This window comes from Musca autumnalis, unplaced genomic scaffold (assembly GCF_047663935.1).
Source record: "Musca autumnalis isolate F117 unplaced genomic scaffold, ASM4766393v1 scaffold_4, whole genome shotgun sequence".
In the NCBI taxonomy this organism is placed as follows: Eukaryota; Metazoa; Arthropoda; class Insecta; order Diptera; family Muscidae; genus Musca; species Musca autumnalis.
The window spans coordinates 175,468,748-175,495,571 of NW_027411977.1; the positions used below are offsets into that span (position 1 = coordinate 175,468,748).

Here is a 26,824-nt window from a genome sequence, read left to right on the forward strand (position 1 = left end):
TATCCATACAGAGAATTAGTTAAATGGGATATATGCTGTGTTTTACTCAGCCCAAAGGCATAATGTATAATCCCATTAAACGCCTTTTTATACCCTACACCACTATGTGGGGAGGGTATTATAAGTTGGTTTTGGCCAAAAAGTTTGTAACGCATCGAAATAATGGCCGTAGACCCATACTTATATATACCAAAATGAATGTCTCGACGAGCTCAGTCGATCTGGCTATGTGTGTCCGTCCGTCAGTCCGTCCGTCCGTCCGTCTGTCCGTCTGTCCGTCTGTCCATCTAAACCTTGTAATCACGCTACAGGTCGCAATTTTGATCGGATCGTCACGAAATTTTGGGTGTTGATGGGGGTCCTGGAGGGGAAGAAGCCTATTGATTTTGGTGATGGTCGGATAATATTTAGGGGTCGGAAAGGGCAAAAAAACTTAGGTGGATAAAAAGACAAGGTTTTTTTCCAAAGCGAATATCTCAGCTTCTATATTGGGTATGCCAAAAGAAAAACCTGACAATGAAAGTAGAAAATATGACCTTTCTAATGATGTAAAGTAGGTGCTCGTAGGTAATCAAACAACGAAAATATCACAATAGTAGCAAATAAAACCCCAATTTTCATTTTTGCGATTTTAATTATATTGACAAATATCACAACTTTGGTTGAAAATTTTCCAAAAGCAAAGCCCGACTATGAAAGTAGAAGATGCCATCTTTACAATGATGCAAACTAGGTCGGCGTATGTAAACAAATGACGGAGATATCGCAATAGTCGGTAATACATCCCATTTATCCATTTTTTTGGAAATCACGCTACAGGTCGCAATTTTATCGGATCGTCACGAAAATTTGAGGGTTAATGAGGGTCTCACAGATGAAGAAGCCTATTGATTTTGGTGATGGTCGGATAATATTTACGGGTCGGAATGGGCAAACAATTATTTGGAGAAAAGTCAACATTTTATTTCAAAGCCAATATCTCTGTTTCTTTAAGAGGTATATCAAAAACAAAACCTGACAAGGAAAGTAAAAAATATCACCTTTACAACGATGTAAAGTAGGTTGTCGCAGGTGGTCAAATAGCAGAGATATGACAATAGTCGATAATGCATCCCATTTTCCGATTTTTTTGTAATCACGCCACAGGTCGCAATTTTGATCGGATCGTCACGAAATTTTAGGGGTTAATGGGGGTCCCACAGGGGAAGAAGCCTACTGATTTTAATGATGGACGGATAATATTCAGGGGTCAGAATGGGCAAAAACTTATTTGGAGAAAAGGTCTACGTTTTATTTCAAAGCCAATATCTCTGTTTCTTTAAGAAGTATATCTAAAGCAAAACCTGGCAAGGAAAGTAGAAAATATCACCTTTACAACGATGTAAAGTAGGTTGTCGTAGCTGCTCAAACAACAGATATATTGCAATAGTCGGTAATGCATCCCATTTTCCGATTTGTTTGTAATCACGCTACAGGTCGCAATTTTGATCGGATCGTCACGAATTTGTTGGGAGTTGATGCGGGTCCCACAGAGGGAGAAGCCTATTTAGATTGGTGATGGTCGGATAATATTCAGAAGTCGGAATAAGCGGCCGGAATGGGAAAAAACTCATTTGGAGACAAATTCAATGTTTTATTCTTTGTGAATATATCGGCTTCTGGTAGGGGTATTCCAACGGCAAAGCCTGTCAATGGAAGAAGAAAATATTACCTTTACATTGGTGTAAAGCAGGTTGGCGAAGGTGGTCAAACAAGGGAGATACCACAATAGACGGTAATGCATCCAATTCTTCCATTTTTTGCAATCAAGCTACAGGTCGTAATTTTGATCTGATGGTCACGAAATTTTGGTTGCTTATGGGGGTCCCAGAGAGAAAGAGGCATATTATATTTGGTGGTAGTCGGATTATATTCCCTAAAAGAAATGTTTACCAGTGAAAAGCTTATGCACAGGGGTAGTGGTGTAGGGTATCACATGGTCGGCCCCGACCCGACTATAGCCTTTCCTCACTTGTTTAATTTTAGTCGACTCTGCGAATCGGTACCAAGTATGTTTTCGCCAGTAGACAACGTATGCTGAGAGATGTAAAAGAATGGCTTAACCATAATGCTCAAATTTTTGCAAAATTATGCCCTACAGCGGTATTACATGTTTTGTCCATGTTAGTGAAGCATTAAACATCATTCCAAGATTTTTAGCAGTTGAGACCTGTTCAATCTTTACAATATTGACTAATATGTTAATATTCGGAAAATACAGTTTTTTGTTTTTATTGTTAAACATTTGGATTTGCTTGGATTTAAGATTGTTGGCGTAATGGAAAAATTAAAAAGATTACGAAGTTTAAAGCACATAGTACTGTGATCAACGGTGTCGAACGCCTTCGAGTGGTCTAGAAGGATTAGAAAACAAACCTTATTGTGGTCAATTTCACTTCTTAAGGTAGAATTAGACGTGACATAGCCATAACGCCATAACCATAGAACCAAAACCCAATTGGTTTCTTATGGCTATCGCATTATGTTACTACTAATCGAATATATTGATTTCCATAGGTTTGGTTGAATAAGCTGATTGATATGGCTTTATGGCTTTATGGTTATGTCACGTCTAATTCTACCTTTATAGCCTCAGTTACTTCTGTGATACATCTGAGGGCAGCACGGACTGCACATCTGTCAGCAATGATTTTTTATGTAATTATTCACTTATTTGTTTATGAATGATTTTTTCTAAGATGTTCGATAGGTAACAGAGTATAGCTATAGGACGATATTCATTATTTGAGAAAAATAAAATTGAAGAAGTGTGTGTCGTGGGGAAACACTAAAGGCAGCGGAATTCGAAAAAATCTAGTGTCAACCCCATCAGGAACAATGGCGTTAGACTTTATATCTGCACAATATTTTATGATTGAAAATATGGCAACTTCTCCCCCTAGACGTTTTCTATCGCACTTAAACACTGAGTATCCTTGAAGATTTATGAAACTATCGGAAATACGAGTATTAAGCCAAGTTCCTGATACGCATATAATGACAATAAAATATATTTAAATTCATCAGCTTTATTTATTCATTTATTATTATTTATTCATCATTAATGTGACAGATTTTAATAACATCTCTTTGCTTGGCAAGTATTCTCAGCAAGTTCAGAGTATTGTCTTTGGAAGCTCCATCTGGGTTATGGATTATAATAATTATTCCACAAACATCCCTGAAGGGACAAGGGAGATTTCTCTCATATCAATGAGTGCACCCCGATTCATATTAGCTCAATGATATGGGACCTACTGTTTATCGCCGATTCCGAACGGCGTGTCTTAAGACACCACTTTGTAGAGAAGGTTAACATGGCCGAAATACTCAGGAAATGTCGCCAACATTACTGAGGGGTATTTTGCCACCGCTGAAAAATTGTTGATGTTGCCTGGCCGGGGAATCGAACCCACGACCTTCAGCGTGCACCACGTATGGATTATGGTCATTAATATGACAGAAAATAAGTATCAACAACGCGTTTATAACAATATGATATCCAGAGTACACTCATCACAGGTAAAAATATTGAAAATAAATAAAAAGTAAAATCATAAAACATATTTAAAATTGTGTTAGAATAAAAAATGTAAAAAATCAAAAAGAAAAGAAAGAGTAAAGAGTAAAGTAAAGTGCTATTGCGTTTAACGTAAACAAGGGCCCGAGAGGTATACACTGCGTGTACATGTCCACTTTTCTTAAGCTGTATACCATCTTGAAGATATTGGTAGTTCAGGTTTGAAACATTTTCGTTTATATATTGTTTATTGGAATTAAATCCATTTGGTTGCAGTAGGAGCTTGCTGTTGCTTTGCCTATTAAACCCAACCAACGTGACTGAAATTTGACAAGAATTACACCATCTGGGGAGTTACGGTATTGTTCTTATTTAACAGTCTGTGAATAGTTTTAACAATTGGAGTTTTTATTCCTATAGAGCTGCAAATGTTTCCAAACAAAGAATGGAGGTTCTCGTCAGGAACGTGTGGTATAACATTAATCCTTATTTTACATGCTTCAAACGCGTTTTCCTGTTTTAATACTTGCTTTCTGATGTCCTCAATTACTGTTTTCATAAACGCAACTTCGTCTGTGAATTTTTCTAAACGCAACACTCTATCGTTGACATCATTAAAGTCGGTTCTAAGTTCACAGCCTCTTATCTAACCCATTTAAAATCCAGTATTCAGTTTCTTTCAACATGGATCTGAACCGTTCCATGAGGCGATCGGATGGCTTTTCAAAGCGTTCATCGAGAATAATTCGTGCAAAAAACTCAACGTTTTGATATCGCCCCAAAGAACGTTACCTCCCAATTTTAAGAATGTAAAAGGTTTTAGTCACATTATACAACCGAAATAACTGAAATTTGGAATTAAGTCTTCTTTGGGCGATTAAAACTTTTCCGTAAAAAAGGTCGGCGCAGGTCCACGTTTTGATATACCCACTATATGACGGCACCTACCGATTTTCCACAACATTGAAGCTATAAAGTATTTCTGTTTGTTATAGCCCCTACAGAGCGGTTTCTCACTTCGGTATTAAGCGATAGACACATTATCCAATCGAAATGGTTGAAATCCTTATTCACTATAATTTATGGTGGTTTCTATATATTTTATTGGTATAAAACAAATATACCGGACATGCATCATCTAGATTTAGGACGGAATAAATAACAACTCTGCTCTTTAATCATTCTTCAATATAGTAATTTCTATCAATTCTTTCATATTTGCATATAAAATTGGAATATATAGCCATGTCACCGAAACGAATTCCGATCGAAGGTGGAATTAATTCAGCTTCTTTAGAAAACGAAATATTTTTTCGTAATGAAACCACTTTTGATTTTGCAAGTGGAATTGTACTTTTTGAAAACTAATCACTTTCAAATTGATCGAAATCTGAAATTACGGAATTGAAAGCGTACCAGAGTAACCAATTTTACGAAATACCTGGTCATAACTTTAAAAATGAATGGATTTTGACCAAACCTTATGTTTTTGGTTCGCTGGTTTCACTTTTCATACTTTTTTTACCCTGATGCCGCCATTTCCCTAAATTATAGCCTGTATATATTATAGCTTTTTGCAGGCTTAACCTTCTTTATGAGAATTGATTTGACATATACGCAATTAATGTATTTTTTCCTGGACTTCTGAGCTTCTTGGGAAAGGTGACCGATGGGCAGTGGTGCCCATTCAACAATGAGAACCATGTATGAGTACATCATTAATTGATGTGGACATGTAATACCACGGATAAGTGTTTATTAATAATTTTGCGGTATCCAAGCAATATTTCTTAAAAAGATGTATGTATATCTACTGTGGAACACAAGATAAAAATTTCTGCATCTAAGTGTTACTTTTAGGCAGATTTCGTCGAATCGGTAAAGAACCGTGTGACCATCATTACTGTTTCCGAACCCTCCAACTTTTGGCGTGTCAATAATACGACCCAATTTCTGTTTCAAACTCTTCTGTGCTTCTTGTTTTTTTTCCAATCTACATATATCTTCTTTTGGGCGCGCTTTCCACTTTTTATACACTACACCACACAGTGGTAAGGGGTATTATGTCTTTGTGCATTTGTATGTAACAGGAAACGATATAGACCCATAGTTCCTTTTGGGGATATACATATAATCACTTTCTGAGTCGATTTATGCATGTCCGTCCGTCTGTCTGTCCGTCTGTCCATGTATTTTTGTTCGCAACGTACAGGTCGCATTTATTGTCCGATTCAGCTGAAAATTGGGGACTACAACCTTTTTAGCCATAGGAAGAACGCTATTCCTTTGGTGAAAATCGGTTCAGATTTGGATATAGCACCCATATATATTTTCGGCCGATTTCGCGTATTTGCTGCTCCAAACAGGCTATATAAGTCCGATTTCAAAGATATTTGGAATGTGTGACTGAATTCGGTCTGGAAATAAATGTGCCAAATTATATCAAAATCGGTATAGATCTGGATATAGCTCCGATTTATATTTTACATATTCACAGTGGTGTAGGGTATCATATAGTCGGCCCCGCCCGACTTTGATCCTTTCCTTACTGGTTGTTTTCTAATTTATATCCTAAATTCAAGAAGTATTCCATAAAGTGCATCCAGGCATGTCATGTCGCTAAACAATACCGCAAATAGTATATGGAACAAAGCGCTCCTATATGCTTTTGCTCCTAAATAATCAAAATTTGATCTTCATGAACATTTTCCACCTTTATTGGACTGCAAAATCGAGAAGACGATGGTTTTTGGATTTTGCCTAAGGATTGCGTTTTGGTTATCATTTTCAGACACCTGTAAGGGTACAAGCGATGACAAAAGCATACTTTATCACTTGGTTCGTACAATGAAAAGTCTACTTGAAATATGATCCAATAGATACTGTAGGGGAGCTTCAGCTTTAGTTTCACTTACTGTGATTCCCGGTGAATAACAACGAGTTCTTGATTCCACTACTTTTGGGTATGGGGATAAACATGTGACCGATTTTGCACATGTAATTCGATATGTATGTCGCGTCAGTTTATCTTGAATAACCTTTAGACTATTTGTAGCTTTGGAGGCTCTAATTGCGTATAAGGTCATTTGTGTTGCAAACACTAGTTCAGATACACTATGCGATTCCCGTAAATCTTTTATGGCTGCTTGATTTTCTCATTTAGCTGTAAATGAAATTGTTGAAACAATGGATTGAAAATTTCATGACGAGGGCACTCTATACTATTTTCTGTCATTTTGAATAACGAAAATCTGTATATAGTCCATAATACTTGAAACACAAATACTCAAAAGTGATTTATTTATCTCATAATTTGACATATTTAACAATGTTGATCATAGTATCCTATGGTATTGCATGTTCTAGAAAGTATGGGTTACAATATATGATATAACTAATAGTAATCAAAGATTTAAATACATTAAGATTGGAAACCTCAATTGTTAACATTTGCCAATAGATCTGTTGTTATGATATCATAACAACATTTCAGGCGATTTTAACCACTAAGTTCATACTCAATGAACTGGAAACTGCTATGGAATACAATCCTGAATTCAACTTTTGCTTTCCTACAATTTGTATAAGCCGGATTGCGCTTTAATTGAGTTTTTATCATTAACATACCCCTGTTGTTGGTAAAATGTTTATATACTTTGCTTCATAAACATTTTTGCATTATGCATCTTTTCCAGTCATTACAGTTCTATGTCTTTGTAGTAATAATAAATAGGAATATCAAGCAATATTGTCATACACTCCTGAACAGACAGGCTACAGGCAGTGGGATTCTCTAAACAATATTTGACACTATTTAGTGTAAATTGATAACAGTTTTTTTTTTTGATTTTTGGCCAAGGTTTTCGGAAAATTGGCCACTGTGCATAATGATTTAATACATTTCTGAAGCGTGTACGAATATGAACTTCGCATACTGTATATTTGTAAAAATTTTAGTGATCCACAAACTTTGTTTTGAAAACTTTTATTCCGTTATGCGACTAAAACCATTAAACTCTAATAAAACCCTAAAATTGCTATACTATATCCCCAATTTATTCCCTTATACCTGTTACCGTACCTGTTTTAATTGTTAAAATAAATCATTTTATATTTTTCCACACGAAGATAGAAGATAAGTAGATTTAGAAGTAATTATTTTTAAAACTTACCCAATTCAGCGTAACATAGGGCGCCAACCATACTCAACACACCACAGAGTACCCATACTATAAGCGACTGGCCAATTGATCCTGAATACAATAGAACACCTTTAGGACTAACAAAAATACCCGCACCCACAATAACGCCGACAATAATGGCCACACCATCCAAAAGACCAATACGTTTCTTCAGCTTAACGCCAGAACCTTGACTGGAACTATCGCAACTTTGCACATCTTTGCTATTATCACCGGGCATTTCAAATACTTGGCGTGGTACTAAATTATCGCCGGCTTGTACGCGGGCCATAACTAATTTCTGATTAGAAGATAAAAAATCAAAGCGCGTGCGCGTGTTTTCCTTTCAGATTTCTAATCAGAGAACAATTTTTGTTGCCTTTTTTCGTTCCTTTTTGTGTTTTTGTTTCACCTTTTTCCACAACGTTTGAAAGTTGCAAATGTGACGATATGTTGCATCAGCTTTTTTCTCGGGGTATAATTTATGTTGAATGAATTTAGGGTATGTATAAGTATATGTGTGTGTGTCGTAAAAATGCCTGCGTATAATGAGCCGGTATCGAAGAGTGCGTACGAATTCTTTCTTCTCTGTTCACCTTGACTTGATGTATGCGTGATAATGATGTTCGTTCACAACGAATGGGTATCTTCTTTACACGCCGCTACAACTTCTCCTCTCCCGCTTTACTGATTGGTTTGTCACTTTTTCTGTTTGCACTTTAATTTTTTTATTACAACGTGCTTTTACTAGATTGGTGTTGTTGTTGTTTATCTGTAGAGTTGGAAATAGCAAAGTGAAATATTTTTTTCGGTATGTAGCACAATGTCATTTATTTCGCGGCTTTGCGTTTGGCCTTTTCTTCATTATTCACCACAAATTCATATTCGGCGCGATAGTTAATTCGTAATTCTTTGCTATAGAAACCACATGTCTGTTTTTAGCTTCTTTACACTTATAGTTGTTGTTGCCGTTTTTCGTTTCAGAAGTTCTTTTATCTACATTTGGAAGCGAATTATTTATTCAAGTTTTTTTTACGGTACGCGTTTTATTTCGTATTCGGATAAAAAACCAACACGTGTTTTATGAATTTATGAAAAATTAAACAAGAATTTTCCCAAAATTTAAGAAACAATTCAATGAAAATATAAATGATATCAAATTAGACTTGGGTTTAAACAAAAAATAGAAATCACACCGTTTTACACAGTTCACAAAATATCATACCGGTAAAATAATCGAAACGAACACGGAAGAAAATCAACAACCACACATTTTGCTTGCTAGTGTCGAACTAATTCAACGTTAAAAACTTCTTTGGAGTAGAGCAGTGCCTACAAACTTTGTACATTGACAATAGACCACAGCTGTACATGCCTGTCCCCGAATATGTGTTGGCATCGCCAGTAGACTCTCGATTGCTAAACAACGTCAGGCATAAAGAAACAGATCAAAAACATATTTCTTTTATTACGAAAATGGGTGCTAGCGACCATGTCTGCAGTACAGAGCATTCTTCGTACACGGCGTACACGACCACATACAATTCCTATACATTCTCTCACAAACCTTTGCAAACACCACGCTGTGACAAATACACTGCTACTTAAGTGAATACTCACATTCAATACAAACAATGAGAATGCTAATGAGACAATGGCTTTCACAGATGTTTAACTCTGTTAGTAACATTTGCCAGTCTCGTTCTCTCTCCCTTTTTATTTAGTAGTGATAACATAGTACAGGGGAAGGCCATGTAAATGTTTTTATTACAAATGGGGTGGTCATGTTACTTGTTTAACTACAGTTTGTCAGGTAAATCTTTTCGAACAGTAATTGTACAATTATTCACGGATTTTTAATGTAGTTATACAGTTCAAATTAAAACGTATGTAATTATTCTGAGTTTCTGATAAATGGCAATCCTAAATGCCAAATTACAACCATTTTAAAATGAAAATATACATAGATAAAAACTTAAAAGTATCTGTCTGCAATCGGCTTGTTACGGGGGGCCATTCCACAACGTAGAGCTATGTCCACAAATTTAGGTGGAGAAGTTGTTTGACCACATCCAATTTGAGCCGAAAATAAAACGTCGATAAAAACTTAAATATACCTAAAATGAAAACGTTTAATAGAGTCGTTAAAGACAATATTATGGTTGCCGGGGTTAATGACATGAAATGAAAGCTGTCTCCTATCACCACTTCGGAATGGGCCATGGTAAAAACTAAGTTGTCTGAATCAGCTGTGGAAAAGGTTTTCTCAAAAAAAAAAAAAAAAAATCCCCTGTACCACATTTCGACCGTCGCGTGGTGCATCGTAGTTACAGGATTCTTGGAAAAATGCATACTCACATACAAAGATCCGCGATGCGGCTGATCCCAGTCCAAGAAATCCCAATGAGACCTCGTGGCAGAGTTTGGTTGCCCATGATAGATTGCGACGGCCGAAAACTGCTGGAAGGTCTGTTAAAGATGAACAAGGAGGTTGCAATGGACGATTGGTCCGTAATCGCCACTGAACCACCCAATAATAACAGCACGAGTTTGGTTGTCTCGATAATAGAGACTGGATTGAATGCACTGGAGAGACTTGGAAACAATCTATTGTTTGGCGTAAGGGAGGCCAAAGTAAAAATCCTACGACCGCATGGCACGAAAGGAAAAGACGACGTAGATGACGGGCCATTCACGTCATCTCCTCAATAAAATTATGCTTAAGGTCGTGCAGTTCAAACTGAAGCACTTTAGGGTCGCTTCAGATAACCTACGGAGCAGGATCCCTTTACGAAAATGAAATAAAGGGTCTGGAAAATAGAGAATACAAACGCAGGATCCATGCGTTTACGAAAAGGAAGTAAAGGGTCTGCAAAATAGATAATACAAAACCGTATACGAGAAGGATATCGGTAAGAATAGATCATGTCTTAATGTTAAAAATAACATCAACGCATCCTTATGTCCCCAGTTAAGCACATAGGATTTTATCATGGAAAGAGTGGAATACGAAAATGGTGAGCAGTTCAAGCGAAGCCCCACCAATCGACATCAGGAGCACCATGAGTGCCATTCATCCACACAATACCGTCATCATTGGTTGCAATGCCAACAAAACGCATACTTTGATAGCACTGAAACTAACAACAGATGTGAGTAATTTTCAGATCCAGCCCTTGTATTTCCAAGCTCAGAGGGGGTTGCAGGAAGTCATTGATCTCATTCTAGTATCCCATGGACGAAAAATCGAAGTAGTTAATTAGATAGTATCCGATAAGAAATATTTCTCAGATCACAATCCATCCAGCAACTACAACATCAATTCGAAACAGCTCTGGTCCACAATAAAGAGTCTATCTGGTTCCAATATAAACTAAAATCTCCCGGCTATTGCCTTCAACAACATCCAGTATTCCGAAAAAAGTGGGCTACAATTTATTGAACATCCATCTTCGCAGAATGGGGACAAGCGAGCTGTTATCCGGAGATGTAAGAATCTTAAAAGAGATCTGATACCATCCAAAGCTCTTGGCCCAGATGCTCATGTTGAAAAAACTCGGTGCATCAGACTTGTGTTAACTGACCAGAGTTCTAGAATTGTCAGTTACACAGTTGGTCCGAGTTATTCCGATTCTGAAGACCGAAAAATCCACCACAAATGGAGAATCCTACCGCCCGATTTTTCTTCTTTCACCTGTAGCAAAAGTTTTAGAGTTTTGGTTGCTCCCACCCCTGAAAAACAGTTTCAAGTTGCCACCCCATAACATGGTTTCAGGGAAGCACATAGCACAACAACGGCTTTGAAGATTACAAATGGCCTGAATCAGCGGCGACCTATAGAGCGGACCATTGTGGCAGCAGTTGACCTGTCCAAGGCGTTGAAAACGGTTGATTATTCCACGCTGATTTTTGACATCATGAATTCCACCCCTCCCAAATAATGTCACGCGTTAGCTTGCCAATTACCTTAATGGTAGGCAAACCTTTACCGCATTCCGAGGCCAAAAGTCCAAATATCACAAGACCAAAATGGGAAACTCCCCAATCCCCCAGCAAGCATGCCAGGAATACAGTCCATAAAGTACTCCTGGGGATGTTAAATGGAAACTTTGGTAGAGACGTACAAGACCATCGGTCCTCCCATCTTAATTACGCAGCACCAGTCTAGACTTCCTTCCTCAGCGCCACACAATGGAGAAATTTGCAAACAACACAAAATAATGCGCTTCGAGCTGCAACGGGTTGTGCCAAATGTGCAGTGTGACCACCTTCCATGAAAACCGTACATCAACAGACGGCCTCCGAAGCCATAAATGGCAATAGATGCATTAGGTCCTAAATCAACATCTTAATGAATTTCGGACAGTGAGCGAGAAATTCGCAATCAAGGACATCCCATTCTGGAACAACTCCGGGTATAGTAATGTTCTCAAATCCTATAGAGAGCGCACAGGTGCCCCACCTGTCTTCAAAGCCATCACGATACTTCGCATTTGATCAATTGCCCATCTAACACAATAAATCTTCAAAATCAATTGAGGTTGCGCAGATTCTCCGGCAGCCACTATCCAACTCCATGCTCACAAATAATTAATACATTTTTCTCTATATATAAGTAGGAGTAACCCCTTAAAAGGCCATAACGCCTGTTTTTTTTATTTTTAGGGCTTGTTCATAATCAGTTTGGTTTTACTTGTAATTTTATAAAAGTAATGCACTTTATTCGTAAGTGTATTTTACTCCGAGTATTGGAAAATAATATCAATATGAATTTGATACATATAATTTATTGTATATTTGTTTGCTATTTGTGCAACATAACAAATACCAGTTTTCTTCACATACACACACACGCCAAATATACAATATTTAATCAAATGACTGTGACTGAAATGCAATTACATACTTTTTATTTTCTGCAAACTATGTATGTATCTATCTATTCACTGCACGTACACACAGTTGCGAAAACAAAAATACCATCACCGTCAATATCTTTTCTCATTATAGAGAAAAGAATCAGATTGGGGTGGGCCTACAAATACATGAAATCAGCCGAAAATATATATGTGAGCTAGGGGAGTTTGCCATTCTCCTACTAGGCGAGTTTTCCCGGGTGGCGGATGGGAGAGGGGTCTCAGCGATGTGTGGAGTTGGAGCCGACCTAGGGCAACCAAAGCCGGACCCGAATTTTACACTTGTACTTAAAACAGGCGTTTTGGGAGTTTACGTCATTTATTTGACAGCTACATATTGTATGGAATTGATAACTTAAATAATACATGTTTTATAAAACATGTTAAATGTAAATGCGTTTAAAAAGGAATGGCTTCAAAACATAAGTAGTGCTTCAGAACTAACAAGTTTTTAAAATTTTTACCACTTTTGGACATTGGGTAAAATACAGCACATTTATATGGAACTTTTTCAACTATTACCATTTAATAAAGTACGGGAACAGACCAATTTTTGTAGGCGATGGTGATATTATTTTTTTCACAACTGTATATTCATATATACATATGTATGTACAATATGATACGAAAAGGTGATATTGTGCAGTAACTAACCACAATTAGACGACATCAGTCCACAATTGTCTACAATTACCCAAGAATGCACAGGTAAATGTACTTCAATTTGGAATTATTAAAATGTGACGCAATTTTAATATGTTTTCAGTTATGCATTGGAAGACAATTATAAAAATACATACAAACATCTCTACATATGAACAGTAGTATCCCCATAATTCATATCACCGACAATACGAAAATCATTCATAACAATATGTTCCATTCATAAAGTCGAATGCCTTGTTAATCGGAAACAAAAAAGAAGCCAACATCTACTCACGTAAAGGTAGCCAAAGGGCACTACAGGGACGGAAGTCTACATAAGAATCGCTAGGAAACCATCAAGAAAATGGTCAACGATAAATTACACTGTGAATCAAAATTTTGCGGCAGAGATAATTCCTTTTGGGGCTGAAAGCCCTTGGTCAGTATATTAAGAATCCCGAAGGACAGATCCGCCGTGAGTCTAACTTCCGAGTTATGGCGTGATGAAGTTTCTGCTGAAGACCCTGTAATCAGCGGTGATGACAGTTTTTGATCGGAAATCGTCAAATAGTCAACAAAATTTGGAAAATCGTCAACATGTTCCAAAACTAGGTTTGGTTAGCGCTTAATGCGATTTTTTCCGCTGATAGTTTTGTCAACGAGTCCGCTAACATAAGATATAAACCCCACAGCAATGAATCTAACCCTAAAATACCGCTATAAAAACACCTTTCACAAGATGATAATTTTCCCTTTGGTTATCGAGTTTGCAATAATACAGCAAGGTAAAGTTGGGTACTAGGGTTATGACTTTTTTACAACCTCATATCCCTGTATCATAGCGTGATGAGTTTCTACATAAGATTATATAAAATCTTAATTATAAAGTGATTCGATAAAAAAGCTTCCGCACAAAAAGCTTTTACAGCCTGTTTCACTATGTCGAACGAAAATGAAAACGAAAGAGAAACAAGTAAATAAGTATCAGTCGGCTTTGCCGACAGAGATATACCCTCAGCCTGTGAATATTGAAACAATTTTTTCCCAAAATACGTATGTATTTAGGGGGTTTTAAAAATTTTGGGCGTTTGAACCGACAAAAATGTTGATAAGGATTAAAGATCAAAAGTTTTTCGGAGGAGATACTAGAAGGAATGGATCGACATTGACCGTTATGGAAGTGGATCTCCAGCCACAACATATGGTGCCATAGGGGGTTTTTACACTATACGGGCTGTTTGCTCAAGAAGTATGGACTTGCCCATAAAAAACTTTTACCATCGTAATTGAGGCAGCGAATGCAAGTTGCTTCAACAAAAATCAAAGTGATTCGTTATTGTGAATTTTGTGTGGGAGGTACCGGATGGAGAGGACAAATATAGTCCATATTTGAACCTGATCTATATCTGGTAGATATATTAGGATGTGTAAGGTATAGGCCAATCGGCCACTCCCTTCAAGAGTCACCGTACGAAAAATTTTTCCGCACATTTTTGAACTTTTGTGGGGGAGGTAACTGAAGGAGTGGACCGATATGGCTTATCTTCAAACTTAAACTATGTTTGGACAAAATATTACTAAGGCCATATTTTGGACCGAATCGGCAGATCCGTTCGAGAGTTATCTTGCGCTCCAACCAACTCACACGGTGTCATAGGGGTTTTTTGCAACTTTCATGCTATTTTCTCAGGAAGTGTGGACTTGCCCCTGATAAAACTTGTACCGTCGTATGGAGGGCAGTGAATACAAGTTGCTAAAACAAAAATCAAAGCGATTCGAGAGATGGCCCTAAACTGAACTTTTCCGAAATTTTGTGTGGGAGGTACCCGATGGAGTGGACCTATTGATACCATATTGGAACCTCATATTACTCTGGTAGAATGTTTTCGCTATACAAAGTATGGACCAAATCGGTCAATCCATTCAAGAGCTATCGTGCGCACAAACTTTCCGAACTTTTTCGAACTTTTGTGGGGGAGGTACCGGAAGGGGTGGACCGATGTAGCTCATCTTCGAATCGGTTCATCCGTTCGAGAGTTATCGTGCGCTCCAGCCAGCAGGACAGACAGACAGACGGACGGACATGGCTAGATCGATTCAAAATTGTCTGAAACACATTTCGTCCAAACATACTTGGGGTCTAAAACCATTATTTCTATGAGACACATTTTCATCGTATCAAAGTGTATATACCCTCCTTAGCCTAAAGGCTGAGGGTATAACAACTAAACTCGTGTATGATTTTTAAATGTTGTAGTTTTTTTTTAAAGCAAACACAAAGTCAATATTGCCATGAAAACCAAAGTTTAAGTGTTTTTCGTTCGCAATAATTTTCTTTCGACATACAGGACAATCATGAATAAAAATTCCGTGCGGAATTTGTTCCCTTTCCTTAATTCCACAATTTTTATTTCCATATTTATGTCCAAAAAGCGAATATTTTTTGCCAATTCGGAGAGAATATTCCATAATTTAGTGACTCTAGTAGTTTCCAACGTTTTAAAATATTAATTTTAAACAAATTTCACTTTTTAAAATTATTTTCCGCGAGGAAAATTCCGAGAGAAATTCATGATTGCTCTGATAGTGAAACAGGCCCTTAATGTTTTTATTTTTCAGAACTTTTGACAATTTTGAAGTCACTATAAGCAGATATTTAACTGAAAACAAGCTATAGGGACACACAACATAACCGAAATGACAACCGTAGGTTTCTCACTATTTTATCGTCGTATTTTTACATATATATATGTATATATGTATATAATTTTATATTTTATATAACGTTATTTCATATATCATAAAAATTAAAAGTGGTTTGTACGGGTCCTTTTTCAATATTTATGCGAAATAAAAGTTATTTTAGTCATTACTAGGCAAAAGGTCATTCATTCATTCGTGCAAAAGGAAATAATTGTTTGAGAAAAAAATTTTGTGCGGAACCTTTAATTATAATTATAATAAAATGTAATGAATGTTATTTTAGGCATTAGTAGGCAAAAGTTCATTAATTCTCACTACAGAAAATAATTTTTGAGAAAAAATTTCAAAAGGACCCTACTAGGTACACATTGCCAGCTTTGAATGACAGCTTAGCTCAAAAATTGCTTACTTGACAGTGTGACCGCCCATGTTTGTCGGTACACGTAAATTTTGGTTATTGGGCCGTCAGAAATATATAAATACTGTCATTCAAAAACAAGAGGGCAGTAGTAGGAACTTAAGAAACCTGGACTCATATTTTATCTCGAAAACTTTTCAAGGAAGATTTCCATCCGTTAACAATTTCAAACGAACCTTTTCAAAGGCCAGAAAAAAACTATGAAAAGTTTTTCGTGAAATTTTGGTCAAAATGTAGTTATCGCCTTTTATCTCATGCAATTCTGGCTTATGTGAAAAATCGTCATTTTGGACAATAAAATCGTCAAATGGTAATTTTTCAATTTTGGGCCAAATGTCAATGTCTAAGAACCTATTGAAAAGGACTAATTAAAAATATACACGTAAAAAATATTCCAAAACAGATCCGCAAATACAATTACCTCTAAACACATTTTAATACGCCAGATTTCATACCATCGTATAGCAAAATGAAAAGAAAGAAAGTTATTGAAAAATTCTAATAACTAGTGAAAAAAATTTCCAACACAAACTCGACGAATTGCCATGTGACATTTTGGCAAAATCGTTTTGCGTATATTTATACCCTACACCACACTGTGGTAAAGGGTATTATATCTTTGCGCATTTGTACGTAACATACATTCAAAAGGAAACGAGACAGACCCATAGTTTCTTCTAGGCATATACATACATAGAATCACTTTCAGCTGAAAATCGGGGAATATCATTTTTTAGCCATAGGAAGAACGCTATTACTTTTGGTGAAAGTCGGTTCAGATTTGGTTATAGCTCCCATTTATATATTGTTGGTGTGATACCACTGACCGTCGATTGCTCAGGGAAAAGAGAAGAAAATTAAAGACAAAGTAAACAAGTGTATCAGTTTCAAATATATTTTCGGTTTATTGTTGGTATAGGGTTTCTGAAAATGAGAAACATTACCTTTTGTATGTACAACTACGAAACGATATTGGAGTGTGACTCCTTCGAAAGTTAAATATGTAGCAAGTGTGTTGCCAAGAGTGCGAAATAGCGATCAAAGGCCGGGGCATGAACTACGACTGCAGCATTGGAAAGCGCCCCTCTGCATCCGAAATATGCGAATAAGGCTTCCAGGAGAGGTAGTAGAAAAGAGCGAACTCTCTCCTACAATCCGAACTAGGCGAATAAGGCTCCTGGAAGAGGTGCAGAGAAGATATCCCCATAGGGCTCGTGAGAGCGGCCAATTAGCGTGGGTAATTGGAATGCTGCAGAAGGGGAAACGAAGTATCGAACGTATACATTTCGGTCGATTTCACGTATTTGCTGCACCAAACACGCTATATACGTCCAATTTTGGTGAATTTTGGAATGTATGACGGAATTTGGTCTAGTAATAAGTGTACCATATTATAAAGAAATAAGTTCAAATTTATATACATATATCTCCTATATATATTTTAGATATTCACAGTAATGTAGTGTATAATATAGTCGGCTCCACCCGACTGTGAGCCTTTCTTTACTGGTTTTTTAACAAAAAAGTACAACCAAATTTTTCTTTAAGGTCACTTTATGGCTTCATCTACAGCCGACTAATCCTAGTTTATGTTTATAAGTTGTTGGTTTCATATCTCGGAAACCGATTGGATTTTCTTTTTTGATCTTTGGCAAACTTGTAGCTCTATTTCTGGATAACAAAAATGAAGGCTATGCCATTCCATAAAAGTGGTCATTTACCACGTTTCCAAAAGATTTGGTCTTATATCCTTCACTTTGTGAGATTATTTTTACATTGAATTCCAAAAATAGTATCCGTACTATGGATGTTAGCTGCTTTGAGGATATGTAGGACGATTTTCGACCATTACTACTTACTTACTTAGCTGGTCCATTACAGAACATTTGTTCTATAAGCCGAACTAAGAAAAGATCTCCAATTCTCTCTGTTTGCCGCTTCACTTTCTGGAATACCGCGCCTTTTCATCTCTTCATCCACTTGTTTGCTCTATCTAAGCTTAGGCCTGCCAATTCTGCGTGCACCGCCATATTTATACGCCTTTTTAGCGGGTTCATCATAGCTCATTCTTACGTAATGGCCTAGCCAACGCAATCGTTGCATCTTGATACTTTTATCTATACGGATGTCCTAAACACACCAAGCACTGCCTTGTCTGCTTGCGCAAGTACCCAGGCTTCGGAGCCATACATCAGCACGGGTAGTGTCAGTGTTTTGTAAAGCGTTGTTTTTGTTTGACGAGATGTGGCTTTATATAATTCTTCTTTTTATTTCAAAACTGATGTTGTTTGTTACGTTTACGGCGGTGCCGCGGTAGACGAAGTCTTTTACTACCTCAAAATTATAGGAACCAACGTCAACAGTTGGTCCGATCTCTATGGACGCATTGCGCGTCGACACCATCAACTTGGTCTTCTCGTTTACCGCCAGACCCACTTTAGCAGATTCCCTTTCGACTTATGCAAATTCAGACATGGCTTGGAATACCTTTGAACTTAGGGGGCTGTCGTTCGCATAATATCCCTGACAATATCTTGTAGACAATAGGGAAAAGACTTAGTTAGAGCCTTTTCGACCATTACAAATAATTTTTGAGAAAATGCCACCGATATCTTCCACTATGTGGTAAGTTTTTCCTTGAAAAATTTAATTTGTTTATGTCTATACCATTCGGGGCTGCAGTGATGCACGAAAGGCAGTGATGATCCACATTTGTACACATATTGTCTGTATTTCGTCTTATTTTCATTCCAAAATACTTTTCAACCGTAAAAAGTTATAAATGAATAGCTTTTTACATGTTCATTTTACTTGGCTTACTTGCACTGTTATTATTTTGCACACGAAAAAAACTTCTTGAGCAGAAAACTTTAATGGTGTTTCTTAATAGTTGCATATTTATGTAAAATATTTTAGCCCATGAGGTCTGGCACCTTATAAGCATTCGCCTAATGCAGATAATTAAATTGCTTTAAGGATTTATAGACACTCCCCCTTCTTGTTAGACATAGATCCCATAACACTGTTTAAATTTGCCGAAAATCAAGAACCAATCACGCATGGTTTGGCAAGAACACCTAACTGCTCCCTTTATTTCTTACACTCTTACTATTCCTGCATAAAACATCGAACAACAACACGTCAATATCGCGGATATGTCCTAATATTCGTCCTCAATCTCAAACTTATCAGTGATGAACACAGTGGACCAAAGGTCTCCGTGCAGAGCTGTAACTTGTAATTAGCCGACGCGTCCTTAAACGCAACTTAATATCAATTCCATTTCATAATTAAGTCTAAATCTGTCTAGAATATGAACTACAAAAGTACATTCATACATTTTTGTCATCTTGATTCGCTTTAAATGTCTTTGGCAAATAAATGTATGAAGAGGTGTTTGTAAATATGTGTGTTAAATGTATTATTACACTACACTTGATATGGATAATTGATGCGCACATACAAATAAACATCATTTGTGTCATTCACCTTAAAATTACAAAAATTGTTACACTAATCAACAAACACATGACATTCATTTGTACATACATACAACACAGTGAAATGTAGTATAGAGGGTATATTGTATAGATGTTATGGAATGAGGATCAGTTATAGTGTGATTGTGTTGGCTACTGTGAAACTGACTTTGGGCATAAATATTGAGGTGTTGAATCTTTAAAGCTGTTCAAAATTTTAGCATTTAGGTATGCTGAGTACCTTTTTCCTGGGGTAGACTTTATCTCCACATATACTTCAAATTATATGTGTACATTATTTCGATTATTATGATACACAATTGCTGCTCCTGTACCCCCCTAATATTACATTGAGAACGTACACTTCCTTGAAGTCAAATAATGTCACTTTCGTATTGTATTAATATTATTGTATTAAATTGGTCTTTTGTGCGACAATTAAAAATAAAATAGTGTAGATTATGAGGAAAAATATTTTTTTTAAATCTGAAGATCATCTGGACGTGAATGAATTCGTCGTTAACTTTAATAACTTAATTAATGACAAATTCGCAGACAAATCATTTATTTCACTTAAAAGGCAATAATGCGGCAAAATGTGTTGGAAACATGACACAATTTAACCTTTGTAGCGAAAACACTTGCGAAATCTCAAGAGACAAATACACGTTTCAGTAAGTTCTTAAACTAATTAAATAATGCAGACAATTTCAAAATTAAACTACATATATTGTAATTAAATATTATAAAGCGAAGTATAGCAGAACACTAATGCCATGAAATTCTAATTTACGTTACAGTCAAATAGATTGAAAAATGTGTTAATTAACACAAATCTGTTGCTCCTACAAAATGAATTAATTTATATGAAGGGGTTCGTCAAATTATAAATCAGCCTACATGAGGAAATAGAAATAAGATTTGGAATTTGACTCTAGTATTAAATGAGAATCAAAACAGCTTGCACTTAATTCTACCCAAGGCACATTTATAGAAGGTAGAAGTGGCATTCGAGATGTACAGGAGTCAGAAATAAGTCCGAAAATTCTACCAAAGAGTGAAGCATCAAACTGATGGCGTTTGACATTAATTAATAGGAAAGAACCTCTTCGAAGAGTTTATTACCAAAAGATGTTTCAGACAAGGAGACGGCCTGTCGTGTGATCTTTTCAACATCCTGCTGGAAAAGGTCATACGAGACGCGAAGGTCAAAAGAAGTGGAACAATATACATAAACAGCCATATGTTATTTCCTTATGCCGACGACATTGACATCATGGGTCGATTATTATCGATCGATTATCACACCGAAATGACAGAAATTTGGTACTTAGTCTACTTAGCTTGTGGCCTCAATATTCATCCGAAATGGCTGAATGGCTTTGGTACTTAGTCTTAGTTGGGGGTATAAAACTTTCCACTTGAAATTTGTCGGAACAGGCTCCCGCCTTAATATAGAGCGGTACCTCCCGATTTTCAGTATTTTGAAGGTTGTGACCACATTAATTCATCGAAATGGCTGAAATTTGGTATTTAATCTTCGGTTGGGGTATTCAACGTTCCCCTCTAAATTTGTCGGTTTAGGTTCACGCCTTCACATGGCCCTCATAGTACGGTACCACCCAATTTTCGGTATTATGAAGCTCGTGGCCTCAATATTGGTTGGGGGTACAAAACTTTCTACCTGAATTTTATATGTATAGGTCCATGCCTTCATATTGCCACCATAGAACTATACCTCCCGATTTTCGGTATTTTGAAGGTTATGGCCACAATAATTCTTTAAACTGGCTGAAACTTGGTATTTAGTCTTCCGACTGAAATTCGATTTCAGAATCTACAAAAACTTCCCAGGTATAAGCGGTTTTCATTTATAGTTAACTAGCAAAATGCCCGCTACTTCGTATGCGGAAAAGAAATAATATTCAAATAAACATTTAATATGGTGAACACTGAACATTTTTATGTACTTATAGCTATTTAAATTGATATTTAATTTCTTTCAAGTACTGTTCGTGCATGTTTTGTTCGAATCTCAAAAAAAAAGACCTCTACACTTCAACAGCGACCTACATTTTAAATTTCAGTCCGAATTTTGGAATTTGTGATATCAAAATGTAGAAGGTCAAAAGAAGTGGAACAATATACATAAACAGCCATATGTTATTTCCTTATGCCGACGACATTGACATCATGGGTCGATTATTATCGATCGATTATCACACCGAAATGACAGAAATTTGGTACTTAGTCTACTTAGCTTGTGGCCTCAATATTCATCCGAAATGGCTGAATGGCTTTGGTACTTAGTCTTCGTTGGGGGTATAAAACTTTCCACCTGAAATTTGTCGGAACAGGCTTCCGCCTTAATATAGAGCGGTACCTCCCGATTTTCAGTATTTTGAAGGTTGTGACCACATTAATTCATCGAAATGGCTGAAATTTGGTATTTAATCTTCGGTTGGGGTATTCAACTTTCCCCTCTTAATTTGTCGGTTTAGGTTCACGCCTTCACATGGCCCTCATAGTACGGTACCACCCAATTTTCGGTATTATGAAGCTCGTGGCCTCAATATTGGTTGGGGGTACAAAACTTTCTACCTGAATTTTATATGTATAGGTCCATGCCTTCATATTGCCACCATAGAACTGTACCTCCCGATTTTCGGTATTTTGAAGGTTATACCCCGTTTATACATAACCGGATTTAACAAACCGACTGGGTTTTAAATGTCAATTCCATTGCTTATATTTCAAACAAATCCTCATAAAGAAGGTTAACCCTGCAAAAAGCTCTAATATAAACAGCATATTATGGGCACAATAATCCTTTAAAATGGCTGAGACTTGGTATTTAGTCTTCGTGGGGGATAAAAAATTTTCCGACTGAAATTCGTCGGTATAGGTCCATGTTTCGATATATCCCCCAAAGAACGGTGCCTCCCGATTTTCGCAATTCTGAAGGTTGTGACGTCAATATCCCACCGAAATGACTGGCATTTGTTCTTCTTCTTACTTAGCCCATTACAGAACATTTGTTCCATCGACCGAACTAAGAAAAGATCTCCATTCCTCTCTGTTTTTCGCTTGTCTTTTTGGAATACCGCGCCTTTTCATTTCTTCATCCACTTGTATGCTCCATCAAAGCTTAGGCCTGCCGATTCTGCGTGCACCGTCATGTGGCATGTATTCATACGCCTTTTTAGCGGGTTCATCATCGCTCATCCTCATGATATGGCCTAGCCAAACGCAATCGTTGCATCTCGATACGTTTGACTGGCATTTGTTATTTAGTTAAAATAAAATAAAATATAAAAATATTTACAGTAAAATTAAATATTCCTAAAAAGAATTATTAGTATAGGTCCATGTCTTCCTATGGGGGATATAGGATAGAAGCGTACCTCTTTATTTTTGGTATTTTAAGGTTTTAGCCAGATTATCTTTCCGAAATATCGGAAATTTGGCATTTTGTCTTCTTTGAGAAATTGAGTAATTGCTTACACCTGGGAATTTTTTGCAGATTCTGAAACAGCAATGTTCATAGATGAGAAAAATCCAAAAACAAGAAAAAAATCACTATAGGGATTTTTAAATAAATCGCGGTCAAAGTTCACGTTTTTAGGTTTATTTTAAGTTTTCAGGATTCTGCTTGGGAACGGCAAGTCGTATCGAAGAAAATGTTGTAGCAGTGAAAATCCTCTACAACATCTTCTTTATTCCCATTTCGAAAGGACTTGCCGTTTCCCAGCAAAATCCTGAAAACCTAACATAAAACTGAAAATTTGACATTTGGCCGCTATTTATTTAAAAATCCCTCCAGCGATTTTTCTAGTTTTGGGATTTTGTTCATCTATGAACATTGCTGTTTCAGAATCTGCAAAAACTTCCCAGGTGTAAGAGGTTTTCATTTATAGTTAGTTAAGGTGCAATCTTCATGACAGTGTTTTATAAGGAGGCGATAAAGTCATTGCATTGTCCAATTTGAACTTCTATATCTCAAAAATGGTAAAACCTAGGATAAAGTCACAAAGGTCAATCTTGTACAAAACTTTCACTGCTACATAATTTTCGATAATCGATAGATCTTGCGGTTTTCAAGCAAAATCCCGAAAACCTAAAAAATTCCTAAAAATGTGAACTTTGACCGTGAAACAATCATTGTAGACCCCACAAACTATATATATTCTTGATCAGCGTGCAATTCTACATCGATATAGCCATGTCCGTCCGTCTGTCTGTCTGTCCGTCTGTGGAAATCACACTAGCGTCCGAACGGATTGACGTAGGTGGATGAAATTTTGGGAAAATCTGTTATATGTACGTAGGACTTTTGGTATTGAAAGCGGGCTATGTATGTCCACGCTTTCGTGTAGCCCCCATACAAAATGACGCGTGACGCATTTTAAGGAATGTTTAAGATATTTGTCCCATTTTACCACCGAATTGGTTGTGTCTCCAGAGGCCAAAAAACATTCCTACCAAAGTTGGTTTATATAGGTCCACGTTTTGGTATAGCCCCCATATAACGCCCCATATAAAGTACGCGTCATTTTAATATATTTTGAATGTATTAGTCCCATTTGACAACAGAATCGGTTGTAACTTTGTATTTTGTGTTTCCAGAGGCTAAGAAACATTTCCACCGTAAAGTGTTTATATTGGTCCACGTTTTGATATAGCCCCCATAGGAAGATATCTCCCGATTTTCGGTATTTTGAAGGTTTTGGCCTCATTATCACACCGAGATGGCTGAAATTTGGTATTTAGTCTTCGTTGGGGGTATAAAACTTTCCCCCAGAAATTTTAAGTATAGGTCCACGCCATCATATAGCCCCCATAGAACGGTACCTTCCGATTTTGGGTATTTTGAAGGTTGTGGCCACATTAATCCACCGAAATGGCTGAAATTTGTGGTGGAGGGTATAAAAAGTTCGGCCCGACCGAACTTAACGCTTTTCCTACTTGTTTTAATTGAATTTTTAATCGAGCTGACGTGACCTAAGGGGTTTTGTATTGAAAAAGTGAATTCTTGCGAAGTCATCACACATTCAACCAAGATGTTACGATAGTTTCGCTGAGGGTTTAATTCAGCTCATCAGTAGACAGCGGAATCCTATGCAAATACATATATGGTTGGGATGGTCGTACAGAAAATCTGATTAGACAGAAACTCGTTTTATCACAAAATAAAACGAACTAGGCCCAGAAATTTTTACATATTTAGCATATCTTGCATATTTTGACATATGTGCATAAAATAAGCATATGCCAGAATTTGTGGCCTAAGTATCCCATCGAAATGTCTGCAATTTGGTATTAAGTCTTCGTTGGGGGTTCAAAACTTTCCACCTGAAATTTTTGCGTACAGGTCCACATCTTCATATAGCCCCATAGAACGGCACCCCTCGATTTTCGGTATTTTGAAGGTTATGGTCTCAATATCACTCCGAAATGGCTGAAACCTTCCACATGAAAATTTTCGGTATAGGTCCACGTCTTCATATAGCCCCCATACAACGGTACCACCCGATTTCCGGTATTTTGATGGTAGTGGCCGCAATATCCTTCCGAAATGGCTGAAATTTGGTATTAAGTCTTCCTTGGGGGTATAGAATAATCCACCTAAAATTTGTGGGTACAGGTCCTCGTCTTCATATAGCCCCCTATAACGGTACACTCCGATTTTCGGTATTTTGAAGGTTATGGCTTCAATATCACTCCGAAATCACTGAAATTTGGTATTAAATCTTCCTTGAGGGTATAAAACAATCCACCTGAAATTTGCCGGTATAGGTTTATATAGCCCCCATACAACGGTACCTCCCGATTTCCGGTATTTTGATGGTTGTGGCCGCGATATCCCTCCAAAATGGCTGAAATTTGGTATTAAGTCTTCCTTGGGGTATAAAATAATCCACCTAAAATTTGTGGGTACAGGTCCACGTCTTCATATAGCCCCCTAGAACGGTAACCTCCCGATTTCTGGTATTTTGATGGTTGTGGCCGCAATATCCCTCCGTAAATTTGGTATTAAGTCTTCCTTGGGGGTATAAAACAATCCACCTGAAATTGGAAATTTTACACACAATCATTTTTGTCCCTATTATTGAAATATTTGTTGCATTTTGCATAATTTTGCATATGTCATATGTATCGATTGCAATTTAATCAGAAGCCAAAAAATGCCCAGTCCCATAATTTGACATGAATCGGACCAAAAATAGGGATTGCATAAAATTCCGCTGTCTACTCATCAGGCATATTAAATGTGCATGGCTAAAAGACAAAGGCTGGTTTTGATAACTTCTATTTATACAACCATTATTACAAATTTGCAGATATTAAGTATTTTTGATGCCTTTTACTTATCAAGTCAACCCAGTGTCTTTGTCTAGAAACCTTTCGCATTACATACACATTTACGAGTACAATCGAAGATGGGATTTCTTCACGAATTGTAATGCCTTTCATTTCGGAACGCTAGAGATCTCGACAATATTGTCCTTTTATTGGAGAGGACCAAGGTTCAAACCTCAGCCGGGGCAGCCTGGCTCTGCTTTGAATTTTTATTTATTGTTGTCTTATTAGGACGAATGTCATTACTTATGAAAGTTTTTGAAATGGTTTTATTTAGCTCGCCCCGTTTGTTTTTTTTTTAATTAATTGAATTTTTAATCGAGCTAACATGACCTAAGGAGTTTTGTATTGAAAAGGTGAATTCTAGCGAAGTTGCCACACATTCAACCAATATGCTACGATCGTTTCGCTGGCGGTTTAATTTTTGTTTTTTTTTTCTTGATTTTTTTCATCTATGAACATTGTAGTTTCAGAATCCGCAAAAACTTCCCAGGTGTAAGCACCTTTTAAGGAACAAAAAACTCAACATTTGTCCAACTTTTGGTAAAGCCTCCATAGAACTG

General features: G+C 36.9%; 1 protein-coding gene across 13 annotated transcripts in view; it reads right to left on the reverse strand.

The window, feature by feature from the left end:
- mnd (L-type amino acid transporter minidiscs) overlaps positions 1 to 26,824 on the reverse strand; it is an 80,921-nt gene that overhangs the window by 32,796 nt on the left and 21,301 nt on the right. For 6 of the 13 annotated variants that reach the window (XM_073980594.1, XM_073980600.1, XM_073980596.1 and 3 more), the window contains exon 2: positions 7,732 to 8,736. In XM_073980594.1, the coding sequence (XP_073836695.1) occupies positions 7,732 to 8,032 (301 nt within the window). In that variant the 5' untranslated portion in view covers positions 8,033 to 8,736. Of the gene's footprint in view, positions 1 to 7,731; positions 8,737 to 8,936; positions 9,160 to 26,824 lie in introns of those variants that run through there. The other 7 variants (XM_073980603.1, XM_073980606.1, XM_073980604.1 and 4 more) reach the window with 5 other exon arrangements.